This window comes from Emys orbicularis, chromosome 13, assembly GCF_028017835.1.
Source record: "Emys orbicularis isolate rEmyOrb1 chromosome 13, rEmyOrb1.hap1, whole genome shotgun sequence".
Classification (NCBI taxonomy): domain Eukaryota; kingdom Metazoa; phylum Chordata; order Testudines; family Emydidae; genus Emys; species Emys orbicularis.
In genome coordinates, this window is record NC_088695.1 from 25,973,436 (window position 1) to 25,986,106 (window position 12,671).

General features: G+C 52.5%; 1 protein-coding gene across 1 annotated transcript in view; it reads right to left on the minus strand.

The window, feature by feature from the left end:
• Positions 1-12,671, minus strand: part of SHISA6 (shisa family member 6) — a 399,346-nt gene that overhangs the window by 22,399 nt on the left and 364,276 nt on the right. The window contains exon 5 of the mRNA XM_065415678.1: positions 1,999-2,151. Within this exon, the coding sequence (XP_065271750.1) occupies positions 1,999-2,151 (153 nt within the window). The remainder of the gene's footprint in view (positions 1-1,998; positions 2,152-12,671) is intronic.

A 12,671-nucleotide genomic window follows, 5' to 3' on the forward strand; every position in this document is an offset into this window, starting at 1 on the left:
CTACCAGGTCCCTGTGAAAGGGGCACTCCTGTGTCTGTATCAAAGAAACAGAGCTGTCCAGCACAGGCCATGTCACACACAACAGACTTCTTGAGAGCTGTTACTTACCTGATTACTGAGATAGAGCTAAGCCTTACAGGAAATGTAATCGATTATTGGTAGTCTTTTGGGAAAAGTCTTTGGCACAGGCCATCCTGGCCAAAAGCTAAGTAGATAGGAGTTTGTACTCAGTGCTATCAATTGGCTGCTCTCCCTACATTTAACCATATCAAGGCCCATTTCACCGGGCAGCGGCAGTTTCAGTGATGTGTTCTCAAGAATGTGTCCGCATCAGAGATGTGTAGGGCAGCTGGACAGAGTTCAGTGCACATCTTTACAAGCCCCTAATGTCTGGAGAGTGCAGCGGGACAAAGTTCAATGGGACTGCTCTGTGTGAGTAGGGGGGACAGGAGCAAGTCCTAGGGAGAGGGCTTACAGTTTGTTGTCACATTTTGTTACATTTCCAGACTTTCAAATTTTTCTTTTTGGCTTTTTAAAATACACTATGTTTTATGTTTCAGTGAGGTATATCGACATCCTTAGTTCTGTGCTAAAGAACATTTTCATCCAGTACCTAGGCATAGTATATAAAGCAAATGACACATTTCAGGGAGCCTCACACGTGCAAATCAGTTACAGAACAAAAGGCAGTATTTTCAATTGGTAATCAATAAACAGACATATATTTACATGACTTCCACTGTGAAATGAAAACATTTACCATCTCAAGAAAGCAGAAATTCAAAAACTGTGAAATTATAATCCATTGGCTTCACTGGCATACCAGTTTATATCAGAAAAGCTGTCTAGGAAGAGACAAAGAGCATTGGAGGGGGGTGAATGGGCACGTTGGAGATATTTACAATAAGCAGGCATGTGACTTCTTTATCCAGTAGATTATAAAGGGTAAAAGGCTTCCAGGAGAAGATGGGGTGTCCTGCTCAGAGTGATGTACCCAGCACCATAGGAAATCAGACCTAATTCAGCAAACCAGCCCTATGCAGCACAGCATTTAAAGCATGTGTTTAACTTAAAGCAGGTAGCAACTACTGTACCTGGTTAAAGTCAAGCACATGCTCAACTGCTGTGCTGAGCCAAGGAGAGGGATTTCTCCTAAAGCAGATCTGTATTGCACTTTCTGTGGTGGAAATACCCAAATGCACTCACCTGAGTAATCCAACTGAAGCTGATGAGACTACGTGTGTACAAGTGTGTACTCAACATCAGTAAGAGTTTGGAATTGGATCCTGCTGGAGGGTGGTAGCAGAACACCACACATGGTAGAAAACAGCAGCAAGCTGCTGATACTAGCCAGAGTAAAAATGGATCCATAGAATGGAACAAAGACAGACTGACACTCCAAGGGACATAGAAATGTATTAGGGATAAATCCACAGAATAGACCACCACCAGCTCCATGAAATGGATCAGATTACAGCCCAGATACAGGAGGCACACGTCCCTCCCTCACTGACATGAATGTTTCCAATCATTTCATGAGCTTTTTGAGATTGGTGTTTGGTTGATATTTAGTCTGAAGTACCTGCCCCAGGGCAGCCAGACAGTGAGTTACCTGCTCTAACTGCAGATTGGGGAGACAATCGGAGGTTCAGAGATAGCCACGCAGGCTTTCCCCATCTCTGGTTTAAAGTAGGTGGAATACCGGATGGCTCTGTAAGGATGAGGGAGCGTGTTGTGATGAGTAATCAGAGGCAGCGCAGCAGAGAAGTCAGTGAGGAAACAGCCACATGTATCATCACTCGCTTGGGGTAATGAAGTGACTTTTCCTCTGCAGCTCTGCCTCAATAGAAAGTGACAGGGAACAGCGTTGCAGACCAGAGATGTCAGTGCAGCAAGTGCAATAGGAAAGGAAGTGGAATTACTGCCTTGTCATTATGCCCCTTGCAGCTCACAGGCTAATGAGATACAAAAAAAAAAATGAAATGAGCTGACACCTACTTAATCTCTTCAGAGAAGAATATTTACTTGGGTTAGTCTTGACTGCAGCCTCGTAGGATGGCGGGAGATGGGAGAGGTTCTGGAAGGACCTGGAAAAGGAGAGATCATAGGGCTCCGTGGCAGAAGTGAGGATATTGTTCATCCGTGGTTTTTCTGCAAGAAAGAATAAAAACATGTCCACACAATGCACCAGGGGTCAGGGAAGAGAGAGGTGAGCCATTCCCATCCACCTGCCGGGTAGCAAAGCCACTCCCATATATCTGAACCAAATCTGACAGCTAGGCACTACAATATAATTCAAACTGACACCAGCCAAGCCATGGGAAATGAAACCCAAGACTTTGCTGCCTTTATTCTCCACTGCAACTATTAACAAATGCACGCTGCAGTGAAGTGCAGAGCACAGACACCTTTGCTAAGTCAATGGTAAAGAGAGTCATCTCGTTATGGACAGAGAATGCTACACTGCTGCCTATTCCCCAGGGGCTCCAATTTCTCATCTCTAAGGACAGAGTTAGCACAGATGCCATTAACATCTATGTACGAGCAACCAAACCCGCCATGTGGGGACAATGATTTTTTGCATTCTGCACTCTAGTGTCTCGTGTTTACTGTAAAATACAACACACCCTCCTTTTAAGTCAGCCACAATTTCAAACACTGCCCCTTTTGGGGATGGGGGCTCTTCATTTCTCCTCCCCCCTGCACTAGATGGAGTCTACTATTGCTATGTGCCATTCAGACTGGCTACTCGCCCTAAGAATTCACTGTCTGAGTTCCGGTATCATCCCATTCTCTCTTTGGGAGGAGACTATTGTTTTAAGGGTTGGATTGAGGGGAAATAGTGATGGTTCCTGAAGCCTCCTGTGTTGTCTGATGCCAGCCTGACTCCTGTCATGACAGGAAACCTACAGGACAGAGACTGTAAAGGGTTTAAGGCCCATGCACAATTGAACTTTCATCCTGGCATCCTAGAAAAGGCTGATGTCCCAAGCCAAAATAATTCTAGGAAGGGTCAGATGCATGTTGGGAACTTTTATTTTGAGAACTGGGTTTTTGCTGATGTTCCTGAGCTGCCTTAAGGTAGCTCTGTTGAAGGGTATTTCTACAGAGCAGCTGGAAGAGTGCTTCCCAGCCTGGGTAGACAGACACATTAGCGCTGCTCAAGCTAGTGCACTAAAAACAGCAATAAACAGATGGGAGTGTCTAAAAACAGTGCACTAAAAACAGATGGGAGTGTCTCTCAGGGAGATGGGGGGCGTTTGCTTTCAGTGACTGACCTTTCTGCATCACGGTCTAAAGCGCATGGCTGAACTTCAGACCATCGTGTTTCTCAAACCTAACAACACATCCTAGATAGTCTTCGAGCTGAGCTCCTGCCTCTGCTGGAGCTGTCAACAGGGCACAGGGGAACTCTGTCCCATCAGACAACCCAGGATGGTCTCTTGACCTAACCGTCCACCTCTCAGGAGTGAGTGGGTTGCTCTGGAGAAAGGGGCCATGTGCTAGGGCCTGAAGTGGCAGGAATGGCCACGGGCCCCATCACCAGTTGTGCATGGGGCTCAGAGACTGCATGTCTGTAGAATCATAGAATCACAGGACTGGAAGGGACCTTGAGAGGTCATCTAGTCCAGGCCCCTGCACTCATGGCAGGACTAAGCATGGGCAGCAGGTGAACCCCACTTTCGGGGAGGCTAGCCCACCAGCCCCGCCCCTTCCACCTGAAGCTCCACCCCTGGCTCCCTCCTCCCCAGTCCCTCCTCCCTCACTACGCCTAGAGCCCCAAGCTCCCCATGGCCCAAGCTGCGCTGGCCTGGCCCGGGCCAGCCTGAGCGACCCCAGTCACATGTCCCCGGGCCACACAGGCCGCCCCAACCCCAGCCAGCCACCCTGACCCTGGGGCCAATCTGAGCTGCCCCAGCTGGCCCAATCCCTAGGCCGGCCTGAGCACCAGCCTGAGCCGCCCCTGGCCACTGGCTGATCCCCGAGCTTCAGGCTGCAGCTGGAGTTGAGCCCCCACCAGCTTCAGGATGGGTGGACAGAGCGTGGGTGGGACCACAGCCTCGGCCTTAGCCTTCCCTGACCTATGATACCCTCCGCCCCTGGGACTAAGTATTATCTAGACCATCCCTCGCAGGTGTTTGAGGCCTCACTGGGTTCAGTCGTGCTGCGGCATATGGGGGAAGTTAGTGCCCAGTGAGTGAGGGTGACAAGGTCTGGCTCTCGGTCAGGAAACCACAGCACTCCTTCCTGCTGGCTGATCTGTCCATGGCTTTTATAGAACACCAGTCATGATGGCAGCCCCCTCCCCAGCATCCTGCTTCCTGGTGACTCTGCCTACAGGGAGCAGACAGGGCCGGCTCCAGCACCAGCCGACCAAGCACGTGCTTGGGGCGGCACCTTAGAAGGGGCAGCCAATGTTGGGGTGGCGGGGGGTGCTCGTGGTGTTTTTGTTTTTTTGTTCGGCGGGGCGGCGCTCGAGGGGTTTTTTTTGTTTTTGTTTTGGCCGTGCAGCACGGGGGGTGTTTTGGCGACGCGGCGCTGGGGGGTGGGGGGTTCAGGTGGCGGGATGCTCCGGGGGTTTGGACGGCCCGGCCCGGCGCTCGGGGGGGGGGGGGTTGGGTGGCCCGGCGAGGCGCTGGGGGGGCGGGGGTGGCGGCGCAGCGCTGGGGGGGGGGGAGTGGTGTTACGGCGGGGCGGCGCTCTTCTTTTTTGCCTGGGGCGGCAAAAAAGTTAGAGCTGGCCCTGGGAGCAGAGCTCAATATGGCTTCCTCTGTTGGCAGGTGGCTCTGCTCCCAGCATTGCTCAGAGGCGATGAGTCACTGAGAGAATCCCTGACCCCAAATGTCATGTCGAGCACAACCCCTAGCTCCCACGGACAGGCATGGAGACGCTCCCTTTGACGTCAGTGAGAGCTGGAGTTAGGGGCTACTGCAGCTCTGTGACTGACTCACTAGCTGACCCTGGGCAAGTCACTGTACCCCTCGGTGCTGAATTTTCCCCATCTGATAAATGAGGTTCGTGACACTTACCCACCTTTGTAAAGTGCTTTGAAATCCTCAGCTGCACTGCACTATGGAAGTGCTAGTTCTCACGCAGCGTAATGATGACAATTAGTATTGTAACAGAAAAAGGCTCAGTTATTGTCAGAAATATCATTTTTTCAAGCTTGGCATGATTTTTATTCTAATTGTGGGCTTTCCTTGTCACTCCAGAAATAGGAGTTGGTTTAAAACCAGTCTTGTGTAAGGAGACTTTTGTGATGCAGGCTGCCGAGAGTGATCATGATAGGAAGACAGTGTGATGGGGCTCTGGGAAGGAGGGTTCATGCCGATCGCTGTGAACTCCCTAAAGGAAGTGCTGTTGTGCACAACGGCCTCTGCATTACTGCCCTCCCGGGCTGCAGGAGACATGAAATTTGCTCCAGTTGTCCATTCTCTCCAGTGTCAGCTCCCAGGTTTTGTGTGTCCCTTGTTAACATATGGAAACCCTAGGTATCCTGCTCTCTGGCCTTGGGGTGTAAAGTGTTTGTTTAGGGTTACAGAGTGACACTGTAGATAGCACTCAGGTGTTTCCCCAAGGGCCACTTATAGCCTGCCTGCCAAACTATTTCTGCCCAAAGCTCTGATCCCACAAGCTCCTAGAGCCCTGCACCCATAATGAGCCCTAACAGGACTTCCCATTGGTGCAGGGTCCGTTTGGGCATGTGAGCTTGCAGAATCAGGCCTGCATTCATAAAACTCCTTTCACTAAAAGATGTATAGATTTCTGCAGCAATTTCTGGTGCAGGAACGAGGGGCAGCCTCCAGCAGAGTTCAGGCTCCTCACTTGCATATTGCTTTGTTATTTGTCACAGAGGGAGGCCATGGGTCAGCATCTTGAAACAGAGCCCTCTGCCTGCTTGCTAGCACTGAGCATGCCTCCAGCGATGATGACGGGTGCATCTGTATTTTAAAATGCTAGTGGAGAAAAGAGGCCAAGCCACTCGGTCCAGGCAGTCTGCGGAGTTTGCTTGATATTGAAAGCACATCTCTTTGCCGAAAGTCAGGTGGAGTGACTGAAGCCGGAGTTTAAAATAGTCTTTCATCAGCCCAGCCAAAGGCCTGTCGAATGATGACATTGATATCTCTCCGGTGTGCGGGTTTTAAAGTAGGCAGAGATCAGGCTATTCAAAATAGAATCATAGAATATCAGGGTTGGAAGGGACCTCAGGAGGTCATCTAGTCTAACCCCCTGCTCAAAGCAGGACTAATCCCCAGACAGATTTTTGCCCCAGATCCCTAAATGGCCCCCTCAAGGCTTGAACTCACAACCGTGGGTTTAGCAGGCCAATGCTCACACCACTGTGCTATCCCACCCCCCAGTGATAGCAATGATCACAACTGCTGGGAGCCTAGTGTCCAGCTGTGGGAGGGAGCCTAGTGTCAGGCTGTAGGAGGGACAGGGTCCTGGCCGAGTGTGCGGTAGGCCTGGGTCATGTGACCTAGTCTGAAGGGATTCAGGTAGCGGCTGGGTCTGACAGATACGGCAAGAGCGCAAAATTCTGATGTCACTAGGAGACACTGCCAGCCAGCCAGCCTGCTCCGAGAGCTGAGCTCCTTCATCCCTGCATCAGCCTCATGCAGCAACAGGGCCTGGCTCCACTCAGGCTGCTCGTGCTGCCTGAGGAGCCCCCAAAGGCACCACTGTCCGGGCTTTGCTTTTGTCTGAGCATTCCCAGCAGGCTAGGTGAGACCGTCCAAGGATGGCGTAGGGGCGACCAGACTCCTAGTCCTGACTCAGCCACAGTCCTCCCTCGGAGCTCTCACACCGGCAGCACAGCTGGTGGCACAGCTCTCTGCAGCTACCTCCCCAAGGAGCACTCTCAGGGAGAAGGGCCTGCACACCTCAGCCTGCAGCCCAGGGACACAGGGGAGCCAGCTGGCACGGCCCTTATCCCGGAGCTGCTGGGGCTGTGCAGGCTAGGACAGCTCTTTGGCCCCAGGGAGCTTTGCATAGGCATCAAATGGGGGGCATGGGACTGCCCTGGCCACACCTTCTCCTGACCCCAGTATATCCCCTTGTGCCTCCCTCTACCTCTGGTCTCCCCATGACACACACACACACACACACACACACACACCCCGCCCCTGGCACCCAGGACTACTATGGAGGCAGTGCAGAAGTAGCTCTATGCCTGGCATTGTGCAGGAGAGGCCTCACTTCTGCAAGGGGGGGGGGGGGAGAGAAGGGGGCTTTTTGCCCTGGCGCATGAGCAGCCAAAGTCTGGATATAAACCAGCACCAGTAACAACAGACCCTGTGGTGGGATTCTGAACAGTGTGTAATGACTTGGGAGCAGCAGTCCCGTTGAAAGTCAGCTCATTGAAAGCCAGTGGTACTTGTGCTCCAATCTCACTTAGATACCTTTGAACATCCCACCTCTAATCAAGGTCTTTGTGGGGCCCCATTACCCCAGTGACTGTTACCAGAGAGTGGTACCAGCCCCATGAGAGCGCGCTGCGTCCCAACACCCCGTCAGGCTCATCTGCATTTGCCTCAGTCGTCCTGCCTCACTGACGGGCAGATGGGCATTGGAGGAGCACACAGAGGGATGCAGAGGGCTTGCCTCTTCCTGCACTTCTAGACTCCTGCACTAGCAACTCTTCATCATTACTGCTGCCATGAGGCAAACGACGGTAACATCTCGGCGCCTCCAGCATCTTTAGCCCTCTTTTTTGCTTTGAGGATGAAAGGGCCCGATCCTCTGCTCACTGAAACTAATGGCAGTTTTGCCTTTCAGTTCAATGGAAGCAGGACTGGGCCCAAAGTGTGTGTCCAGCAGACACAGGAATAAGCCATTATCCTAATCTGCAAATACACAGGCTCTGCTGCGAGTACTTTGAACCGAGACGGGACTTAATGGCAAAAGCAGCAGGGGCTGGGTCTCCTGTCTCAGTTCCAGCAATGGGTTCTCTCCCATGGGATCTTCAGACATTCTCCTTTTCCCTAGGGAGCAGATACTTCCTCATCACAACCCAGAATCCAGTCTGCATGGCTCCGTGCGTTCGCAGTCTTCTTGCTCTTTCCACAGGTCTGGGTCAAATTCAGTCCTGCTGTAAATCAGTGGCATTATGCTGCCCGCTGCAGGCTGAAACTGACCTCTGGGTCTAACCCCATTGCCCAGTGGACAAGACACAATTTCTTCAAACAAATTCCCCTGCACACTGAGAAATAGGGACCTTTCACCCCCTCACCAAAAAACATCACTTCTCATACATTTGTTCCTGGCAGAAATTTGCTTTTCCTCTGCAGCAAAATTTTCAACACAATTTACAAAAAATGGGATGCAATTTGTAAACACAGCTTTTCATACCTGAGTTCAAAGCATACCTGGACAGTTCCCCCACAGGTAGGGTTGCCAACTTTCTGACTGCAGAAAACCAAACACCCGTACCCCACTCCCTTCTCCAAGGCCCTACTCCTGCCCCACCCCTTCTCCAAGGTCCCACCCCCGCTCACTCCATCCCTCCTCCCCCCATCACTCACTCTTCCCCACCCAGGCTGGGGCAGGAGGTTGGGCTACAAGAGGGGATGAGGGCTCTGGCTGGGATTGCGGGCTCTGGGGTGGGGCTGGGGATGAGGGATTTGGGGTGCAGAAGGGGGCTCCAGGCTGGGGCAGGAGGTTGGGGTGAGGGAGGAGATGAGGGCTCTGGCTTGGGGTGCAGGCTCCGGGGTGGGGCCAGAAATGAGGGGTTCAGAGAGTTGGAGGGGGTTCAGGGGTAGGGCAGGGGGTTGGAGTGCAGGAGGGAGTTCAGGGTGTGGGCTCCAGGTGGCGCTGACCTCAGGTGGCTCTTGGAAACGGCGGCATGTCCCCCCTCTGGCTGCTAGGGCAAAGGGACCAGGGGGCGCCGTGTGCTGCCCCATCCACAGGTGCCACCCCCGCTGTGGAGCCGGCGCTCGGGGCGGGGACAGCATGCAGAGCCCCCTCACCCCTGTGCCTAGGAGCTGCACATGCCGGCTGCTTCCCGGGAGCTGCGAAGAGCTGGGGCAGGCCCCCTGCGCCGCTGAGCAGACTTTTAATGGCTCTGTCAGCAGTGCTGACCGGAGCCGACACACACATCCTTTGCATATGGCACAGCTACAGTCGCACTAGTGACCCTAGAAACTGAGGTAAAGGCTGTGGGGAAAAAAAGGCACTTCAAAAACCCACGGTTGTATTGCTCTTGTCCCTAGCAATTGCTCTCCGCTTTGTCCTATTCCTCCTTTGGAGCATTTCCATTCTAATGTCAGACGGGATGGAGACAGGCAGGCAGCTCCATTCCTGTAGGATGTGAATATCTAGGAGGTTTCCATGTCTTCTGGTACCTAGTGAATTCTTAGCACCAAGACCTCCCCCCGCCCCATTACACTGTGTCCCTTAGCACAGCGTTCACACTGACACTCTTCCCAGTTCTCTGAGCACCCGGCACTTCTAGGGAAATGCAGGGCTGCCGTTGCAACCTCCCTCCCACTGCGTGTTCCCTGTGCTTAATTTAAACCTCTCTGTCACCAGCAAGTCCTCCCTCCCACAGCTCAGACACACAGTCGGGGAGAGAGGCTGAGCAGACAGCCCTACATCCCCGCAGGAAATAGCTTCCTCCCCCAGTCCTCACACACTGACAGCTCCCTGCAGCTGGATCACTCCGACAGCACCCCACTGGCTCCAGGCAGAACTATGCTCAGCACTTCAAACCCAGCCCAGCCTCCCACGTTCCCCCTTTCAGCTGCTGTCCTCACTAACAGTGCTGCGGTTGCTACAGCTACACAAGTTCACTTGTAATGGGCCCTCCTGCGGGATAACCGATGTCAGGGCGCAGCTTCCCCAGGGAAATCGCCAGGCTGCCTGTTGATGAGGCAAGGTGGGAGCTCCACTCATCTCAACTGCACATTAGTCTAGTTATAGTGCAGTGGGGTGAGTGCAGGCACCCAGAGCTGCATGGCAGCTTTCAGGAACCATGCACTATGATTTGCTGCTGTCCTCAGGACTCACCATCCCTCTACCAACACCAAACAGCCACTTTCATCCGCTGGACAGAAGAAGAAAAGCCTATGACTCTAGAAGAGTCTGATTTTTATCCCAATTCTCTGAGAAATCATTAGCCATTTCACACCAACACTAGGAATTTGGGCCATTTTCCTGTTAGCTCAGTAGTAACCAAATCTGGATTAATAAACACCTCTCCTCTTCAGCCGAGGCATGTCTATAGCTCCCCAGGCTGGGGTTGTTCTCTGGTAAACAAAACCTAACCTGAAGTTATCTAGCGAATGCGCTATTGCTTTGAGATCGATTTGTCTGGGTGATGTCTTCAGTCCATGTCTAATGGCCTGATCCCAGGATTAGGAAGTGCATTTGCACTCACTGTGGCAGTGGAAACAATTGATTAGATATTATACTGTAAGCAGCGACTTCATCAGCACTGAGACAATGCCCCCACTCCTCTGTTTGCGCTTGTGTAGCGAAGAATTAGGGTAACATCCCTTTGCAAATCTGTCAGCAAGAACCTGCATACAATCTACATTTTGCATGGAGGCTTGGATAAGCTAAAATAAGCCCAGTCATATGTATGGGATTTGTGTGTAGTGTCAAAGCAAGAGAGTTAATTGACTGCTTGCATGAGGTGTGTGAAATTAAGTGCCACACTTTTCTAATAGGCTTGCACAGAATCAGTATGTCCGCTTACCATCTGTTTTTCATCCAGTCAATCAGGAGTAGCATATAATGAATCTGGCAAATGAGAGGTCACCTTGAAAACTACTGTCTATCTTTCAGCAAAACTAAAGAATAAACTGAGATGGGTGCAGACTACTTGAGCTGACTTTTGCATAATGTATTTAAGACTCAAGGTCAGGGAACTGATGGGTTCCAGTCAGTAGGAATCACGTGTGCAATTTATACACCATCACTAATTAAGTGGCAGTTTCTTTCTGCTTGGGGAAGTGTTAGAATTTCCCTCCCTCATATTTATTCAGTTCATGAGCTAGGTTCTTATCAGACATTGATTTTTTGTTCACATCACCTGTTGGCTTCTGTGAGCCAGGTGCAGGCTGGGAGAACACAGTCCCTCCCCACTTCTGCACAGCCAGAATTAAATCTCCCCTCCTCCCCCCCCACACTTCCCCCAAACACAGAGAGAATGCCCAGAGTGTCCAGTCCTTTGGGATGCTTTCGGGGATAGAAGGAATGCTCAAGGTTACTGCGAGTGACTGCCACTAAACAGCCAGCCTTTACTCACAGTTCCCACACCTTGGCAGCTGAGATACTGCAGTCATTTCTGATTCTAACTACATGGGAAGGCTCTTTTTTTTTTTTTTTTTTTTCTCTATAAGCAGGGACCATATTTTCTTGTGTTGGTACAACATCCAGCACAACAGGGCCCTGAGCCGGGCAGGGCCTTTGAGTAATACTGCTGTGATGGATCTGCCAAGCAGGGAACTGCAACTCCCATCAGTGCCCTCCCACTGCACATCCCTTTCCCCGGCCAGGGAGTGGGGAGGTCCTCCACCAGGAAGTGGCTGGTCTGTGCTGGGCAGTGGCAGCTGCATGGCTAGCCAGGCGTTGCAGAGAAACTGGATGCAGAGAGGAATCCCCAGGAACCAACTGCAGAGCCGTGTGCAGAAGAAGCTGTGACTGATGGATGCTACAGCTGGGTGTGGGTCTATGTGGTGCTTATGGGGATCCTGCAGCCGCTGGGCAGAGAGCCAGCGCAGAGGGGCCAAATGAGAGACACTCGCGGCAGAGCTAGGGGTGGCATTCAGGACTCCTGACTCCCAGCCCACTGCCACCGTCCACTTTCCGCCAACCCTTCCCTTGTGGCCTGGTTTCTCTTCAGCCTGGCCTGAAAACCTGCAAGCACCTGGTTGCTTGACTAGAGACTGGACTGGAAAGGATACCTCAGGCACTAGCCCTGACTCACAACCGGACTTTCCAGGGACCCAGACAGGAGCTGTTATTGCTCACCTGGAACTGGTTCAGCCTCCAGAGCTAGGGTACCTGCACCCTTCCCCTTCCTGCTAGCCCTCGTAAATGTCGGTGTGGGACCTACCAGGGCTGACGCCTACAAGAACTAACTGCTGAAGCACCCACAGTGCTTGTGTCTGAGTTGCGGTGCACCTGGTGCTATACTGGCACCCTAGGGGCTCGGTGTGCTGGGCGCCCCGGTAGTTACACTGCCACAGTAATGCAGCTGTATCACTCTGCCCAGCTAGAGGTAGCAAAGCACCATACGAAGGCACACAGGGGCAGTGCGCCCTGCCGAGCTCGCACAGAGGGCAGCGGAAGAGCTGGGGGTGGCACCCAGGGCTCCTGGCTCCCAGTGCAGTGCCACCATCCCCCTTCTGCCAGCCCCTTCCCTGCAGCCGGGTTTCTCTTCCACCTGGGCAATGCTATTACGGCCTGATCCTGCCCTCAGGGCAGCCAGCCAGGGTTTTCCATTGACTTCAATGGGAGGGGGAGGAAGTCTGGAGAACATCCAGCTCTCCTGGGCACTGCCTGCTGTGCTGCTCCCTGGGTGTGGGGCTGCGTCGGCTCCATGTAGTGGGCGAGGTGGCATCGTGTCTGGCATGGCACCATGGGGGCACAAAGGACCCGAGGCTGCATGCAGCACAGCAGGCTGGGCACTGCGAGGGATCCAGGGTCTGGGTGTGAAGCTGCTT